Source organism: Nematostella vectensis, chromosome 14 (assembly GCF_932526225.1).
Source record: "Nematostella vectensis chromosome 14, jaNemVect1.1, whole genome shotgun sequence".
Classification (NCBI taxonomy): Eukaryota; Metazoa; Cnidaria; class Anthozoa; order Actiniaria; family Edwardsiidae; genus Nematostella; species Nematostella vectensis.
The window spans coordinates 987,083-1,005,839 of NC_064047.1; the positions used below are offsets into that span (position 1 = coordinate 987,083).

An 18,757-nucleotide genomic window follows, 5' to 3' on the forward strand; every position below is an offset into this window, starting at 1 on the left:
GAGAAAGATTTAGAATAACAAAACTAAAAACTTGTATGTTTTTAGAGACTTTCCAGAGAAAGATTTAGAATAAAAATAATAAAAAGTTGCATGTGACAAAAATCTTGGACGCGGGCGGCGACCAGAAACGATAATTTTTTTTGTGTAACCTAATTGCCAACGTAAATCGAAGCGCGATTGTACAAACAATGTCAGTTATCGTGTTTTATCTAATCCTTCTTTGTTTTCATTTCCTACTCACGCTACCTATTGTTTGTGGAATTCGCCTGCGGGAGATTGGCCATGAAGAATCTCTTGCGGTACACATAAAAATTCCGCAAAAACACCGATAAAAAGGCCGCTTTTGAGACTGTCGTAGGGGCGCTATAAATCAAAGGATATTAAGCGTGTCTCAATTCATTTTTGTGCAATTTTATTGAAAACAGGACTAAACTTTTATCCATTTTCTATGAGCCACACAATTTGTAAAGCGATTTGTAAAGGGACGGACCGTGGGGGATAAAAAAAAAAACAGTTTTCAGATAACTTCAAGAGCTGTTTTGCAGAAAACAAGTATCAATTTTGTAATAAAAGAAAAACGCTTTGCGCAGAAAAGCAAAATATGGGATGGAAAATATAACCGAGAAAACTTAAGAGGATAAGCAACATCTTCCTAACCTTATATTATCTGTTGTCATTTCACTCAAAATATGAACTCGGAACTACCGTGATTGAAATGACAGATAGATCTTCCTCTTCACCAATATTTGCTCTATCTCAGATCTTAATCATATCTATCGTTTTATGGCGACAAAAAGATACCAACCACAATTAGTTTATCATGTTTAAAATTCCGCGGGCGCCTTTGCATCTTCTTGTCTCCCTTGATCTCGCCACTGGTTGATCAGTAACTACACCACTCCCTGAAGGTCAAAGGTAATCGCCTAAGGGCTTCCCGCAGACTAGAGCTCGTTTCTCCTTGTTCGCTCGCATGCCGACGAGCTCTGGGTTCACCAAGCTTAACTCTCGTGTCACAAACCGTCTTCTGATCATCGCTTTCTTCGTGTGGCCTACGCGCGACTATAATGGTATGAAGAAGGGTTATTATTGGAAGGTTTTAAGTCGGGTTTTCGGCCCGTTGTTTTATTTGAATTATCAGTATCATTCCAGTAGCTCTTATCCGAATTCTTTTTTATTCTCTTTAGCGTTTGCCATACCATCTACTATCGATTAACACTCCGTTAACTTGATGAATGAACACAAAACTTCTTTAAGGCCATTTGGTATTAGTTACTTCAAAAGACCTCAGTTTAACCATGTGCGTTTGACCGTTACTTACTTATTCCTCTGACATATCCAATGATGACTTCACGTGTTTTTAAACGCGAAACAATTTACAAAGTTCTTTTCTTATCAACATTAGAATGTCAAACTTCCAAATTTATACAAGGATAAGGTAAACGAGTAAAGTATTGCTTTGGCTCCGTGGGAGACCACAAATCAAATACCAATCATGACATTTCATTTTTAATACCACATTACATGTGGGCTACCTGTGATGGATGAAAATGCTCGCGCGCGCGTTAACTTTTCCCACCAAAACACAGTTTGGAATTTCACTGAGCGCTTTTAAACTTGATGCACATACCAGCAAAAATCTCCTGAAACTTGGAATCAAGCAAAACAAAAACCTGATAATTATTTTTTGATTTCGTTGGTTTTGCAAGCTGTTTTATTTAGCTAAAACCGAGGTTTGTGGGCACAGTGGAAATAACTAACCCAACTGTTGGTCATTGAGTTTTGAGCATTGAGTATGAGATTTGCTTGTGGCAGGACAGCATGATGTATAATAGAGCGTGACAAAGGAACGCAACGACCAAACGTGACATTAACCGTGACACGTAACGTGACATAAAGCATGACACGGCCTTGCTATCTTTCACTTTAAAATCCTGCAAAGCTAGATGCTTGTATTTGATGACAGATAGATTTTACCGTGACTTCCGGTCGAGTGGGAAATCATTTGTTTTATTGCCTTTCCGTTTGGCATTCACGTGGGAAGCTTCCTTTTGGTTCGTGAATCTCAAACCGCGAAAAGTCTTTTTGGGTGCATAATCATAGCTACGATAAAGTTAACCACGTGAGCAAGTGAGGTGAAGGAGAAAGCGTAAGGTAAGGTAAAGTAAATCTTGATGGTTTCGCTTTCTGAATACCCAGCCGCAGTAATTGCGGGATTTTTTTTTATTTCCTTCAGTGCATTGTATTTGGCATGGTATATTTGCATAATGTATTTTGAAAAATGTAAGAATTTTGTAATGATCACCCTTTCGTACGCTATACAGCTTTGCGTACGATATACAGTACCCTTTCTATGTTAATTTTGTTGTTTATTTTAAGCGTTTATCAGAATAATGGTAAGTACACATTCAGTCACGAGAGTTTCCCGAGTTTATTTTTCTCAAAGTTTAAAACTCTGCCAAAAAACTATCAATATTTGCGTGCAGAACCAAAACACTAATGACTGCATCCTTACTTATGGGGACCCATCTTCCGCCGATTTAGACTCGTTAAATAGACTAATGCCAACGGTCATCGTACTCAATCTCGTCCCACATCTGCTGTGGCTGTGACAGAGTTCAAAGCGCGCGTTGATTGATGTTATTTGTACCACAGGTAGCCCTTAGAACTTAGAACATGCCTTGTTGTTGTTCTAAGTTCTAAGGCAATTTTATTGACAACATTTCACAAAAAAAAAAAAAAAACGCTTTACTCGACCGATCTCAGAACAGCCGAATTCCGAGCTACGACAAGCAACCTGCCTGGGCTACCTGTGATTTGTACCATAAATAACATTGTGCCAAATGACTTGGGTGTTTATTTGTCGGGTCACATCTGGCGTTACATGCTTTATACATGCAGTTGGCATTACGCCACTGATAGAAATTGCGACTTCCATTCATCGCGTGACATGGCGTGACATCTGCGTTGCCCATGTGATCTATCGTGTCCCACGTGCTTTCTAAACATTTTTATTTGCTAGAGAGCTTACAGTGGGAATAAATATAGCACATATTATTCGATATTTTCTTAAATGCTCTGGATCTCGTTGTGAATCATGGCTTATAAAACCTATACAGGCCAGGTCGAGGTAAAATCGCCTATTAATGTTTTCGACTTTCCGATTCTTTTTGTGTGTTCAAGAAAACCAAAGATCCGAAATCCTTTTACACCCAGGTGGCCGACAATGCTTCTTTGACTAATTTATTTTCAAGGGCTTTTTTTTGGATTTTAGTATATTTAAAGAACTTCCAAAACTATCGAGCTTTTATACAGTGGTTTGGTTGGTTTAAGGTGGTTTGTATTTACAGTAAATTGGATCTTATTTAGGGTGTACTGTAAAACATAGGCCTCCCTTCTGCTGTAATATTTCATAACTGTTGATGTGTGATTCTATTCCTCTGAGCCTGCGTTTCTCTGTCACAGCGTTTCCAGCTGCTCCAGTCCCAAATGGAAGAGATTGACGCGCGGCTGACGGAGGCCGAGGTGGCGCGCGCGGGCTGGACACCAGTCCAGGATCTTGTAATCGAGTCGCTCAATGAACAGATGGAAGAATTGAAGGTATTTATAACCGGTTAAACCTGTTTTTCCCATCCCAGCAAAACGAGTCGGGGATAATCGTGAGCACGCTTGCCCTTGGAAAAAGATTCAATAGAATATGACAGAATGCGTAACAAAACACGCAAACGATAACTCTAAGCTCTTTATTTATTTTTTTGAGTAAATGTACAGGCTCTACTTGGTACTATTTTTAATCCATTTCCATCCGCTCGATGCTAACGTTCAAACCACCATTATTGTATTTATTTGAAAGATCATTCAATAAGCTTGGGTTTTATTCTGGTAATTCCACATGAATGTTGATGTTTTCTAGTTTCCAAAATAAAAGAACATATTGTCCCTTTTATTATAACCAAGTTCCTCGTCCTCCTTGTTCTCCATACTCCTAACAGGGACCCTAGGCTTTACGACGGCGGAGAGTCTATGACGGCGCACACGCAAGATGTCAGCGCGCGCTACCACATTTTTCTTTTAGCACGCGGAGAACTTGCTAGGTGTGCGCCGTCGTCAATGTTAATTAAGTCCCCTATTCCTTACTGTGTCAACAGCTTCTTCAAGACCGCATCGCCGCACTACAGCACATGTTTGAGCAGATGAGCAACACCGAGGGGGACCTGAGAAGGCGCGGTATTAACATCTCCGCAAACCTGCAAAACAGGATTGACCAGTTGTATCGACGCTGGAAACAGCTACAGCTGCAAATGATCCAGCGGCAAAACGCGCTACAGGATGCGTACGCAGACGTGGACACGGGATCTATACAAGCGCTCGCAGGTAATTACCCAGAATTCAACTTGCCGCTGTGTTTCACTTCATTTACGTCGTACGATTGAAACTTGTGTCTCTATTAGAGCTGTAAATGATTCATAATGTTATCTTGCAGCAAGCGTCGATCCTCCCTGGGAAAGAGCTGTGGCGGTCAACCAGGTCCCTTACTACATCAAGTATGTACAATGGTTACTTATCACATGGAACTCTCTCTTCCCTCGAGCGTTGGATAGGAAAAGGGGGAGCTAGCTCAAAGTTTGATTTTTTTTCTTTTGTTTTTGACACGTCGTACATTTGTCCACACGAAAGTCATGGATGTTATAAGCTAATGTCCGAAATCAAAACGGCGTACGCTTGCAAGAGAGATTCGCCGCGATTATTTCACGGATGAGAGTGACCTTGTTCTCTCCTTCTGTTCGGGATACCTGTGGTTGGTCGAAAGGGTTTCGCTTGACGTCACATCAAAAACCACAGGAAACCCGAAACAACACAGGTAACCTGAAACACCACATGAATCCGAAATAACACAGGAAACCCGAAGCAACACAGGAAACCCGAAACGCACAGGAAGTAGGCTGAGGAGGGAATGGCTTTATAAAAAAATCCGATCCGTACATGTCAACAAATAATGAATGTTTTTGTTGAAAATAGGCGCTTTTATGTGTTTTCTGATAGCGTTTCTTTCATAGCCACAAGACTGAGACCACACAGTGGGATCACCCCAAGATGACTGAGCTCTACCACCAAATCGGTGAGTCGATCACGTGGTACCTAGTCACGCAATCACCTTATAGCTCCCTGTCACGCAATCACCTAAAACATTCGGTCGTTCAAACGCCTACTATTGCATCCAGTCACGCAACACCAAATCGGTGAGTCGATCACGTAGCACCTAGTCACGCAGTCAATGCCAATAGCACCAGGTCACGCAATCACCCAAACACTCGGTCACGCAAGCGCAACACCAAATCGGTGATTCGATCATGCAGATAATATGTTTCCTTTGTATAGTGCAAGTATCTATCTTTGATAATCCACCTTTGAGGTGGGGCTCTCACCCGTTCTACCCTATTCTGATGTTGTTTCCGTGTCGTCATACAGCTGAACTTAACGACATCAAGTACAGTGCGTACCGCACCGCCATGAAGTTACGCTGCATCCAAAAGGCCACCAAGCTGGACCTGGTGACACTGAACAATCTCAGCTCGGCATTTGTGCAGCATAATCTGAGCAAGGCGCGCAACGACGCGCTTATTGGGGTCGCCGAGATGGTCGATACGCTGCACACCGTGTTTGACAACATCGAGGTCGGCTTTGACAACGTCAATCCAGCCATCAATATTGATTTGACACTCAACTGGCTTCTCAACGTCTATGACAGGTCAGTTACTTAGAATTGAGTATTCTGGGAACTCTGGACGACATTTCCAAAGTTGGAAAATCGCCTTTTATTCCCTCTAATTGGTCGTTTTGCTGTTGGCGTTATTGGAAGCAATATAAGTGTAAATCAATAAAAACATTTCAAGTCTTGTGACTGACAGAAGCCATAATGTATTTTGTCGCTTGGAATTCATTAACAATAAACATTATTTTCGCGTCGTAGCTTGATGTTACGTACAGTAATTGTCTATACATGCCTTCTCATTTTAGTGGCCGTGTGGGCAAGATTCGTCTTCTCTCATTCAAGATCGGACTTGTCTGTTTGTGCAGAGCTCATCTTGATGATAAATACAACTGTAAGTACACTGAAAGCTACTTGCTCTCTTTAAAAACAGGCTTTTGCAATAGAGAAGAAGACAGGAAAAGGAAGTCGAGAAAAAGAGCTTTTTTTAAAAGAGCTTTTTTAAAAGCTCTTAAAAGCTTCCTGTGAACTTAAAGTGGCTTGGAACCAACCCGAAAAAGGCTCCGTGAAAGTTAAACTATACGTTTCAACCATGTTATATGAATGTACACCGTTTTTGAATATCCCATTCATTGTTATTCAAACCAGGTAAATTTAAGCATTGCCTGTTTAAATTACGACAATGTGTATCTTGCTGTTGTTGTTTTTTCGCTCGCTTGTCCTGTCGTTGTTGGTTTTCGCCTGCTTGTCTGCTAGCTTTTGATCAGTCGCTTGATTAGCACCTTCCCCGGCCAGTCGTCCGGTATATCGTCCGGCATGTCGTCCTGTATTCCGTCCGGTATGTCCTCCTTTATCTCGTCTGGCATGTCCTCCTGGATCTTGTCCGGTACCTTGTCCGGCATGTCGTCCTGTGTCTCGTCCGGCATGTCGTCCTGTATATCGTCCGGTATTTTGTCCGATATCTCGTCCTGTATCTTGTCCTGCATCTCGTCCGGCATGTTGTCCTGTATGTCGTCCGGTATCTCGTCAGGTATCTTTTCCGGTATCTCGTCCGGTTTCTTGCTTTGTGTGCCTCGATATTGCGCAAGCGTATAAAAACAAAGTGATTGGATTCCCGGGCTATCTTATTCCGGCTCTTCTTCCGGCATAGCAGCGTCTTTCCTTAAAGCATCGTCTTCTTCCGGTATTGCAGCCCTTTTCGGTAATGCATCGTCTTCTTCCGGTATAGCAGCTTCTTCCGGTATCGCAGCATCTTCTTCCGGTATTGCAGTGTCTTCCTGTATTGCAGCATCTCCTTCCGATATTGCATCTTTTTTCGGTATTGCAGCATTATCGTTTTGCGGTATAGCAGCTTCTTCCGGTATTGCAGCATCTTCGTCCGCTATAGCAGCTTCTTTCGGCATTGCAGCATCTTCTTCCGGTATTGCAGTGTCTTCCGGTATAGCAGCTTCTTCCGGTATTGCAGCATCTTCATCCGGTATAGCAGCTTCTTCCGGTATGGCAGCTTCTTTCGTTATTGCAGCATCTTCTTCCGGTATTGCAGTGTCTTCCGGTATAGCAGCTTCTTTCGTTATTGCAGCAGCTTCTTCCGGTATTGCAGTGTCTTCCGGTATGGCAGCATCTTCAACAACCCCTACCTTCCGATGTCGAGACCGTGTAATTCCTGTTCTAGCATGAAATGCTGCTATTGGTTCTGATTCTCCTTGAGATGATAAACAAAGAACCCTTCTGAATGCTCTCCTGAAATCACAACTGCGAATGGCGCAAAGTACTGGGTTGAAAAGTGAGTTTAAATTAACAAAAAGTAGAAGAAACTGTAGGGCATAAGGCGTGTTCAGAAGTCGGTCAATGATTAAACCAGAGATGACAAAAGGAAGACCGCTGTGATGAGAATAACAGGTTGTTTGCGTTACTTCGTGGCAGCGTGTTTGGAGGCATTCCTGCTGCCCGGTACTGCTTCAGAATCGCTTGACGATGCTTTCGACACACAGCTACTATGGTTACAAGGCAAAAAACACAAGCGCAAATGCTTACAAATGCTATCATGTTGTTAATGATTGAAAACACGGGGATAGTGTCTAAAGCCACTATGCAAATAGCCAAAATCCAGCAGAAGGAACTCGCTTTAAAAATTCGCCCCGTTGTTGTTTCTCCCCCGCATCAAGGTGTTTCTCCCACGGAAAAAATATACGAGTTACTGGACTGCTTTAGAAAAAAAAGAAGATTTTTAGAACGCTCAAACTATTGAAATACGCTACCGATTGAAACTATCTTTATGGAAAAAAATCTCAGTTATGTGGAATTTCTTTTTGCAATCAAATATAGTTTTCATAAGGTAGATTCGGTTTCGTGGGATGGATTGGAAATGAGTCACTCGGCGTTGAAGGGGGGGGGGCATATAATGGCGGCATGATTGGCTTTCTTTAAGGTCATGTCAATTAGAACTGTTATCCCCGCATGCTGATTGGCTAACCTTAAATCTTTTTTTGTTGGCTATGGTAGTGTGCGCTCGCACTATGAAACGGCTGTCATATGAATCATGTAAGATATCAATAATGTCTAATACGCCAAACTTTACTAAAAAAATGACTGATAACGGATAAGTCCAAGCTCCAAGGGCCGTGATGAATCTGTTCGCTGAGGAGAGTTGATGGCAAGACGGGCAAAATGACAGCTGATAACATTTTTCACAGGGAAAATAACGGTTCAGTTCAAAACAGTTCATCTACAGGTCGATGCGGGGGAGTTCCCACACTCATGATTTATCGATGTTAATGAGGAGACACAATATTTGGGTTTGCGAAAAACTGTTAGTATAATGTTTCCAACCAAACAACATCAGTGTGTCTCATTTTTTTTTTATCGAAGCTTTTTTATTATGTTTTTATTTTGTATTAGATTATTCGCTTTTAGTAGCCGTTTTCCGGCAAAATCTCGTGTATCTAAAATTGAGAAACTGTATCTACTTAATAAATTACTTGAAAATTTAAGAAATATATATTTACTATCGTTAAACACCCTTTGCTATCAAAAAATTTCCCTTAAAGAGAACTTTAAAAACTTGACGTTTGTGTTTCTCTTCGTAAGAGAAGTTTGTCAGCGTCCCCCTTTTTGGTAAGAAAAATGCGAAAAAGAAGTAAATCTAATTGCGAAGTAAATCTTATTGAATTCTTATGAAGATCGAGACGGTGGATACAATAAGAATCGCGCTCTCTCAAAGAAATGTAAGGTGTTCCCCCTATCTGGATAGAGAATTTCCTGCTGAAGCAGTGAATATATTATAGCTAACTAAAACTGAGAGTCAATAGTTCCAAGCAAGAACATCTTTTAACCAGCCTTTTGTTTGTTCCGTTTTGTTGCTACAGTTGTTTAGTCGTTTTGAGGGAAAAAATAAAACAAATAATGTTACTGGCGCACCAAAAGTACCTTTTTAGCACTATCCTAAAGCTCGAGTTTTTTTGACAGTTTCTGAATTTTCACTCACCTTTCTCGATGGTTATAGGACCTTGTCACTAATAAAGTTGCGAAATATACCTATATGATGGCCCATATGCTTGGGATAGAATGCGATATGGAACTATATGATGGCCCATAAGCTTGGGATAGAATGCAATATGGAACTATATGATGGCCCATATGCTTGGGATAGAATGCAATATGGAACTATAATAGACGGCCAATATGCTTGGGCTAGTGTGCTATTGGAAGGGAAGAAAAAGGAAGGGAAATAGGAAATTCGGTTGCATTAACTCTTAATCTGCATTTAAACGTACTCAATTGCTAACAATATGTTTGCAGGTAAAATCATTTTTGCCGTGCTGCTACTAATAATAATCGCAATTTATATCTAAATTGTCTTTCTTGTTTTTGAGAAAAGGTTGTTTTCTCAAAATTATTATTAGTTGGTTGAGATGGTTGTTTCCAGGTTTCCATGTCCAAAAACAATCTTTCCTGGCATTCCGTGCGCGCCAGCTAATATTTGTTAACCCATATTCGATTGCCCAGCTACTTTCTAATGTTGAAGGCAATTTTTAAGTAAATTGTCCTTCCAGTTTTTGAGAGGTGATTTTTCTCAAAATTAGCAAATAATTGAGAGCGCGTAATAAAATCAATTAAAATCAATAAAATCAATCAGTTTGGCAAGCTGATTATTTACCTCATTCCGTGAGGACCGGCTAATATTTTTAGTATTGGTATTCTAAGTCATGTGTTAATGGAAAACTAAGCCTATGACAAATGTGTTAAATGTTTGTGTTCTTTTTGTATTGATCATTTTATTTAAAATTCATAAAAAACATTTCTTGACTTCTACATTTACCTGAAATACGTTCTGCATCCTTCATCACCCCACACCACCCACCAACAACACACTTTCCCCGTCACGTTCTAGCTCCAATAAAACTCGTCCCTACTAAAGTTTGCCTCTTCTCCAGATCTCTTCAAACTCGTCGCTGATAATGACGGCAAGATGGACCACAAACAGCTTGGCCTGTTGCTACACGACTCATTACAGGTCAGTGGCGTTACCTGGCAACAAACATCTCATGCAAAGATAGACATCAAAGAATGGCAGTCAGCCATCACATTTATTGTTTACATATAAAAATACAAGGAGAGTTCTCCTTTAAAGAGAACTTTGAAATATCAATCTACCCTCGGTTTTATAACGAAAGATATTGCACCAAAATAAACTATTTTATCCACTTGAATCAGTCAATAGAAAATGCATTGCTTAACTCGGTATTGATCGTGTAAATGGAAGCTAGATCGGTCGATTACGTATTAATCTCCAATGATTTTTTACGAAAAACGTGAAAATTATCTCAAAATTTAAAAATTCTTTGAGGATGGGACTGGTAATTTCGAACGGCAGGCCTGTTAGGATAGATTGTTTTGTCTCTTGTCGGTTGAGGTTTCCGTCGGCCTTCCGGAAGTAAACTTGTGGGGTTGCCGCTTTTAATCAAAGCGATGTTTGTCAGCGACTTTTTTCAGTTTTTGCACACTCTGCAAGGAAACTTGCTTTCTTGATAGGATTGTAAAAATGACGTGTTTTTATTAGCCGGATAATGATGTCTAAACTAATCACCTGCTCGTACCAGGTCCCGCGCCAGTTGGGGGAAATTGCCGCGTTTGGTGGTAGCAACATCGAACCGAGCGTGCGCAGCTGTTTTGAAAAGGTAGGATTACCAACACCCAAACCTCTGTTGCAGGCCTAACCGCAAATGATGCTCCATTTTGGCGCCTTTAAGTATCAAAGGGGGCGCTTATTGAAGGGGACAACTGTTTGAAAGGGAGCACTTATTCAGTATTTTGGTATGACTACAAAGACTACAGGCTTTAGTAATAGATGGTCTGCGTAGGGCCTTGTGTAGACAAGGTATAAATCAATACAAGGTTGAAAAGGTATGTTGAACGCCTCTCTGAAACAGAGTGGTTGCGCTGACGTTTCGAGCGTTAGCCCTACTTCGGAGCAAAAGAAACTGAATCGGATGGGGGGTGGTATTTATAGTATAGAGTGCGAACAAAAGGCAGTAAGCCGGCGCCGCGCTGTTTCACAAAGACGTTCAACATACCTTTCCAACCTTGTCTTGATTTATACGTTATTTTGAATTTTGTCTGCCGGGGTGCCCTGATTCGAAGCGGAGCTCTTATTGGAAGCTGGGCGCAAAAACGAGTATTACCTTATTTGGTGATGTATTTACTATTTTTACACATTATATCGCTGACTTGTTGTGTCGTCCGGTCGTGTTGTGTATGTCTTGTTACGACAACATGCCAATGATACGTCCTTTAGTTTGCGACTATTGACCTGACAACATAAACGCCTTATCACGTCAGTGAACGAAACAACTTGTCACTTAACGCCATGTCACATTACACGTCATGTTATTACGTTATATGTCATGTCACGCAACGCCATACCGTGTTACGTCATATCACTTGGCGTAATGCCATGTCACGTTAACTCATGTCACGCAACGCGATTTCACGTAACGCAATATCACGTCAGGTAATGCCATGTCACATTGCTTGTGTCAGGCTCGGGAGAAAGAACGTATCGATCCAACACAGTTTGTGTACTGGTTATCAGCCGAGCCGCAGTCGATCGTTTGGTTACCGACACTGCATCGACTAGCTGCCTCCGAGGCCGGTCAGTAGAGATCTTTTAAACAACACTGTTTTACTGTGCTTTTTGTTTTTTTTCATAAGATGTTTAAGGAATAATAGAACTGTGAACCCTAACATGTTCTTATGGAGTACTTTTAAGAAACTCCATACTCAAAACTAAATGCCTAACAGATAGCGTTATCACGTCACTATGAATTTACCTATGTAGGAAATATCTTTTCCTTTCCAGTTACCTATGAGTGTTGAATGATTTGATTTAATTTCTGATCTCCCTGGTATTGTCTCATCCCCAGTCAAACACAAGGCGAAGTGCAGTATCTGCAAGGAGTACCCTATTGTTGGATTCAGGTTCCGGTGCTTGAAGTGTTTCAATTACGACCTCTGTCAGGTAGTGTACCCCTATGACCAACTCCACCTTTCCCCTGCCCCTCTCTAGATTTGCCCCCTATGACCACCCCCACCCCACCCTTCCCCTGCCCTTCTCTAGATTTGCCCCCAATGACCACCCCACCCTTCCCCTGCCCTTCTCTAGATTTGCCCCCTATGACCACCCTAACCCCACCCTTCCCCTGCCCTTCTCTAGATTTGCCCCCTATGACCACCCCACCCCACCCTTCCCCTGCCCTTCTCTAGATTTGCCCCCTATGACCACCCTAACCCCACCCTTCCCCTGCCCTTCTCTAGATTTGCCCCCTATGACCACCCTAACCCCACCCTTCCCCTGCCCCTCTCTAGATTTGCCCCCTATGACCACCCCCACCCTTCTCCTGCCCCTCTCTAGATTTGCCCCCTATGACCACCCCACCCTTCTCCTGCCCCTCTCTAGATTTGCCCCCAATGACCACCCCACCCTTCTCCTGCCCCTCTCTAGATTTGCCCCCTATGACCACCCTAACCCCACCCTTCCCCTGCCCCTCTCTAGATTTGCCCCCTATGACCACCCCACCCTTCTCCTGCCCCTCTCTAGATTTTCCCCCTATGACCACCCCACCCTTCCCCTGCCCCTCTCTAGATTTGCCCCCTATGACCACCCCACCCTTCCCCTGCCCCACTCTAGATTTGCCCCCTATGACCACCCTAACCCCACCCTTCCCCTGCCCCTCTCTAGATTTGCCCCCTATGACCACCCCACCCCACCCTTCCCCTGCCCCTCTCTAGATTTGCCCCCTATGACCACCCCACCCTTCTCCTGCCCTTCTCTAGATTTGCTATAAGGGACCTTAAGCAACGACAACGGCAACGCGGACGCCGACGGCAGAAGACAATGGAATTTGATTCAGAATTCAATAGCAGCACGTGGAAATGCGTTCTGTCTGATACACTTCAGCCGTTTTCCGTAAAACCACGGTTCTACGGTCAATTGAGGACGCGGACGTTTGAACTGTAAACCCCACTAACTACGTTCGCTGCTGTAGAAATAATGTCCTTATTTTATTTATGTATGTCTTAGACTATAATGTTTTGCTTATTTCATTGCATTTAAATTATAATTGATCGCCACGCGCGAAAACATCTTTTTCGATCGCGTTGTCCTAGCCGTCGCCGTCGTCCTTGCTCAAGGTCCCTAATGAGTATTCATTAACGTACAGAATTATAACCTCTGTCAACCCATTCCTCATAAAACTTATCTATTAAGTATTATGGCTTTGTCTTTCAAGCATGAGGAACAGGGTTCGAACACGGGCCAAGTTAATAGTGAAATTTAAACCTGGCCTTTCTATGTACACTAAGGACTGTGAATCCCTCGTCTTGTCCGATAAAAACATTAAGCCGAAGCTCCAGTCTCTCTCTGTACTCCATTAACATGTATTGGCAGAAAGTTTCTTTATTGTATCTTGATTATATCTTACCCATATAAAATTTACGCCTTTCATAGGTTTCATGGAAATGCTCTCGACGAATACTTATAGCTTAGCCAACTAGAACGAGGAAAGAGTTATTCAATAATATTTATTGCCATTTTTTTTTCAGAGTTGTTTCTGGTCCGGTCGCATTTCGCACGAGCATCGTCTAACCCACCCTGTCCACCAGTACTGCCTTTCGGTGAGGACTTCTCCTTACATGACATAAGGAGAGAGTTTCCTTGGAGATCAGAGACTTCAAACTATATTAACATCAAGAACAAAATAGGATAGGATAGGACAGATATATATAGAGAAGCTCTAAGGGCATCTATGAGCAGAAAGAGAGGCAGTCACCAGGGGGCGCGTCCAGGAGTCCAAAATAGGGGGGAGGGGGGAGGGGGGCGAAACAAGGGTTTCAATGTTATGAATACTTATACCCTCTGTCCTTGCGTGTAGACAACATCTGGAGAAGATGTGAAGGACTTCCTTTCCATGGTCAGGAACAAGTTTAAGGCTCGCAAGTACAAGAAGAACCCACCCAAGAAACTAGGCTATCTCCCCATTCAGACGGTCATGGAGGGTGGAAACCTAGAAGCGTAAGTAGAACGCCTTAACAAGCTCTTCCCCCAGCATCCGACCACCACCACCACCAACAACAACAACAACAACAACAACCTTTTTATTTACCCCTAAGTTTACATACATTCTTTTTTTTAGATACAGAATAAATATTTAAGGGGTAGTGGCATCTGAAATAACTTAAGGGTTAACAAGACGGATGCTAGAAAAATAGCTACAATGTGCAGTAGGTCAGGTCACACACACCATGATAAAACTAACCTACCTCTCCATTCAAACGGTCATGGAGGGTGAATACCTAAAAGAAGCGTAAGAAACATTCCGAGTATTCGACCATCATATCACCACTTAACATTAACAATTGTGAAACTAGGCTATCTCCCCATTCAAGCGGGCATTGTCTCCACCCTCGGAGGTTGGGAGGTTGGGGGGTCGCGAAACTAGGCTGCCTGCCTATGTTCATGATCATTGAAGGCGGCGTCTAGAAACGCAAGTACCATCCTAAACCAACCCACAATCTCTTCCATGGGTTTTTCAATGTACAAAGTCACTCGTTCGCTGGATCACTCGTTTCTGTGTTGATTGACTCGGGTGCATTTTAAAGGCCTCCAAGCATGACGCCTCAGCAGAACGTCAATAACGAGGTCCACAACCGACTCGGCATGTTCGCTAACAGGTATGACAATGTTATGATGTCATTATAGGCACGAGAGCAATGACGTCAGAATATCGTAACAAAACGTGTGGTACATGTTTCTTACATTTTGTTTTTTTGGGAAAGGTGACACTTAATCGTCTGAAAACCAATCTGGCCTAATACTGCTGAAGATTCAACTATTGAAATCTTGAACACCGCATAATCCCCGTACTATTTTAATTGTCTTTTTTTTTACTACTCTAACCTTTATCGTTGGTCTAACCTGTTTCTCTTGTCTGACAGTTTTTGTTTAACTGGTTTTACTTATTTCTTTCCACAGGCTCGCGGAAGCAGAATCCGATGGAGGAAAATACAGTCCGAAGCCGATGGACGAGGAACACCAGCTAATCGCTCAGTACTGCCAGAGGTGAATGCACCCAGTAGCTAATCATTTATACAATTAACTCGCGACAGTGTAAAGGGGCTTTTCTCGTGAGTTTTCTGTGGGCCATGGTTTTGTCAATAGTCCGCCATAAGAGGAGAGACGAAAGCAATCAGAATTAGTAGTGCCATGAGTTTTCACGGTTTACTCAATAATCCACCAATAGGGGAGAGACGGTAGCTATCAATTCACGGGGTAGTGACGTGAGTTTTCTGTGGGCCACGGTTTTGTCAACAGTCCGCAAATAGAGGAGAGACGAAAGCGAGCAGAATTAGAGGGGTGGTGTTATGAGTTTTCTGTGGGCCACGGTGTACTCAATAATCCACCATTAGAGGAGAGACTAAAGCAATCAGAATTAGTAGTGCCATGAGTTTTCACGGTTTACTCAATAATCCGCCAATAGGGAAGAGACGGTAGCTATCAATTAAAGGGGTAGTGTCATACGTTTTCCGTGGGCCACGGTTTACTCAATATTCCGCCACTAAGAGACAAAGGGAGGAGAAATAAAGTTAGCCACGCTACATTTTAATAAAATTGCGGCATCCTTCTTATGTATTTAAAAGTCAGGCACGTTTTAACTAGCGCGTCTTTTCGTGTGCCACAGTAGCCAGAGCTAGCAGTTTAAAGTTCGGCGTATTCCTAATTTAAGAAAGAAAGAAATTTAAGCGCGTGGATTTCGTGGCTACATTACATTGTAGTTTGGCGAAATCTAGTTTTGTTATCGAGTCGCAAACGTTAATTTTATTTATTACTTTTTCTCGTTCTAGTCTCAAGAGTGAATCCACCGACGCGGTAAGTCATGTTACTGTTTCTTCAACGCTTCTAGAGCAGTCTCGTTAGACAACTTAGAAAAACAAAGGAGATTCACTGAGATGCCTCACGATAAGATGTGTGTTTCGTGTCGCAGCCTCGCAGCCCCACACAGATCGTCATGTCACTGGACGCCAATGAGAAAGACGACCTTGAAAGCGAGATCGGCAAGCTGGAGGACGAGAACAGGTATCGTGACGTCACTTTCGCCTTGTTGATCCTAGACGTAACAATACAAACATCTTCTTTGGATTACCGTCGTTTTTCGTGCTAGCCCGGTCAATTCGTAATTACGACATTACATATTTTATTTGGGTTGCCACTACAATGGTTTCCCACTCTTATAACACTGTAAGTCGAAAAAATTCCTTGAAGTCGAAAAAACTTGAAGTTATTTGTCTTACTCTTTTTGCTGGCCACCATCTTGAGAAAGAGTCTGGACGCTAACGTTTTAGATCATCACAGGTCTCCCGCACTCTCGCTCTAGGCCATTCAAATACTTAATCTAATAAACGACTGCCATTGATTGATATGATATATTTTACTTTTACAAAAAAGTGAAGTACCTATATAATAACTAAATAATCTACTTATATGAAGAGAAGACTCATGTACTTTGTGCGTAATTCCGATTTTTGGCTTATTATAAGCTTGTTTCACCCAGCCGGGCCCTGAAAAACTCTTATTAAAAACGAAGTATCGGTTTTTGTGGAACATATTAATTTCATTGGGAAGAACCTGTAGCCTCGCTAGATCTCATGTGGGCGTGGCGATTATTGAATCATTGGTAATTATTAACTCAAGTTCCAACAAAATACTGAGCAGTTTTCGTCAATATGCGTTAGGTTTCGGTGTCTTTTTAGAGGTAAGGATGTCATCAGTAGTAATGGGTTTCTATTTAGAATCTTTATCGCAAGCTGTTACAACTAAATTGTATTTCTCCTCCTTGATTTTCGATGTCAATTTCAACTCTATGGTATTTTTGTATTATTGAACTAACTTTCAAAAACGCAAACAGCATCGACTTAATTTCAACACATGTCAAAAGATATGCTAAAGCTAAAGCTATTTAAAACTATGAAAATTATTTTGGTACACGATTTTTAACGGTGGGCTGCTCGAAGTTTTAATGAATCCTCAGCACTAAGCGTGACATTTCCTTGGAGGATTTATCTTGAATACGTCACTGACCTCTCACGTGACCTTTTCCAGAGCTTTACAATCCGAGTACGAAAGGCTCAAGTCGATGCGCGACGCTGATCACTCCTCGGACGGCGACCTGTCGACTGGGTCCCAGTCACGTGACACCGAGTTACTGACGGAAGCCAAGCTCTTGCGTCAACACAAAGGGAGACTTGAAGCGAGGATGCAAGTACTCGAAGATCACAATCGACAGCTGGAGGCGCAGCTGCAGCGGCTACGACAGCTACTAGACCAGGTAAGAACGGGGTCCCTGTGGTATCATACCACAGGGTCGCTACCTCTGAGAATCAGGTAATAAGCAGCTTACCTACAGAGGTTGCAACACTACAAAGATCGTGTTTGTCGTCTTTTGTATTGATGCTTTAATCGAGGTTTCACTATTATACAAATTAACTCCTTCCCAAAGAATCGCGTAATATATGGTTCACTATAGTAATGGTTAGGGTTAGTGACACTACTGTGAACCACGTGTGAATGACGCATAAATACAGTGCACGTGTAAATGACGCATAAATACAGTGCACGTGTGAATGACGCATAAATACAGTGCAAGCCTCGGTTGGGGACAAGTTACATTCTCATACCAGCAAAGATTCCTTAGAGCTTGGAATAAAACAATGTTAAAACCTGTGAATTCTTAAATAATTTACTTAGTATTTGCGAACGGCTAGCCTGAAACCGAGGATTGCATCGTATAGGGGGTTATATTTACCTACTCTTTTTTCGAGGTTCGATTGTACAACGCGATTGATCCAAGAACCTATCGGTCCTACATCACACACAGGCACAAGATTCCTATTAACTTGTCCCGGTGGGTAATATCATTGATTTTCTTGATTTCGACAGCCGAGCCAGGATAACCGAGGCGCGCCTAATCCATATACGCATGGGTCCACTCCCACCTCCTCCATCAGCTCCATGGGGGATCCGCCCTATATGTCCGGCCGATCTCCGCGCCCGAATAGGTCACGAGGACCCGACAGCGATTCGGAATCCGAGTCTAATCCTAGTCCTGTCGTTCCCGAACCGCCGAGGAATGGGCTACCGCACGAAACGAGGAAAAGTGAGTGAAGAAGATGTGCGTAACTATGGTAACTGTACGTGTAGGTATGTGTGACCACTGACCATCTAACACGCGGCTCAACAACGGCGGCTCGTAATAGTATCATCCGGATACGCGGGTTGGCTGTGGTCGTCAACGTTACGCGCGGCCGTTATGAGCGTGCACCATGTATCAACACCACTAAGACAGAGCAAAAAAATGGCAAGTTTTTCCAAAATAAGGTCTGGTTAACTTCGGTAAGCTTGAATTTTTGCATAGAGGTTCTTTATGTTATGTTAAACAACATATCAAAAGGCTTTTCCTCTAATGGTTCGTCTTCGAGATATGAGGCTTGAATTGCAAT

The 18,757-nt window shown here is 42.4% G+C and overlaps 1 protein-coding gene across 5 annotated transcripts in view; it reads left to right on the forward strand.

Annotated features, from left to right (window-relative positions):
• Nucleotides 1–18,757, forward strand: part of LOC5512847 (dystrophin) — an 89,145-nt gene that overhangs the window by 68,607 nt on the left and 1,781 nt on the right. For 4 of the 5 annotated variants that reach the window (XM_032382310.2, XM_048721353.1, XM_048721354.1 and 1 more), the window contains 18 exons: nt 3,463–3,597; nt 4,146–4,371; nt 4,481–4,541; nt 5,055–5,116; nt 5,467–5,746; nt 6,016–6,101; nt 10,141–10,220; nt 10,807–10,884; nt 11,747–11,858; nt 12,130–12,224; nt 13,808–13,879; nt 14,137–14,276; nt 14,864–14,935; nt 15,237–15,323; nt 16,106–16,130; nt 16,246–16,337; nt 17,361–17,586; nt 18,198–18,414. In XM_032382310.2, coding sequence (XP_032238201.2) covers nt 3,463–3,597; nt 4,146–4,371; nt 4,481–4,541; nt 5,055–5,116; nt 5,467–5,746; nt 6,016–6,101; nt 10,141–10,220; nt 10,807–10,884; nt 11,747–11,858; nt 12,130–12,224; nt 13,808–13,879; nt 14,137–14,276; nt 14,864–14,935; nt 15,237–15,323; nt 16,106–16,130; nt 16,246–16,337; nt 17,361–17,586; nt 18,198–18,414 — 2,146 coding nt within the window. Of the gene's footprint in view, nt 1–3,462; nt 3,598–4,145; nt 4,372–4,480; nt 4,542–5,054; nt 5,117–5,466; nt 5,747–6,015; nt 6,102–10,140; nt 10,221–10,806; nt 10,885–11,746; nt 11,859–12,129; nt 12,225–13,807; nt 13,880–14,136; nt 14,277–14,863; nt 14,936–15,236; nt 15,324–16,105; nt 16,131–16,245; nt 16,338–17,360; nt 17,587–18,197; nt 18,430–18,757 lie in introns of all 5 variants that reach the window. The other variant, XM_048721355.1, reaches the window with a different exon arrangement.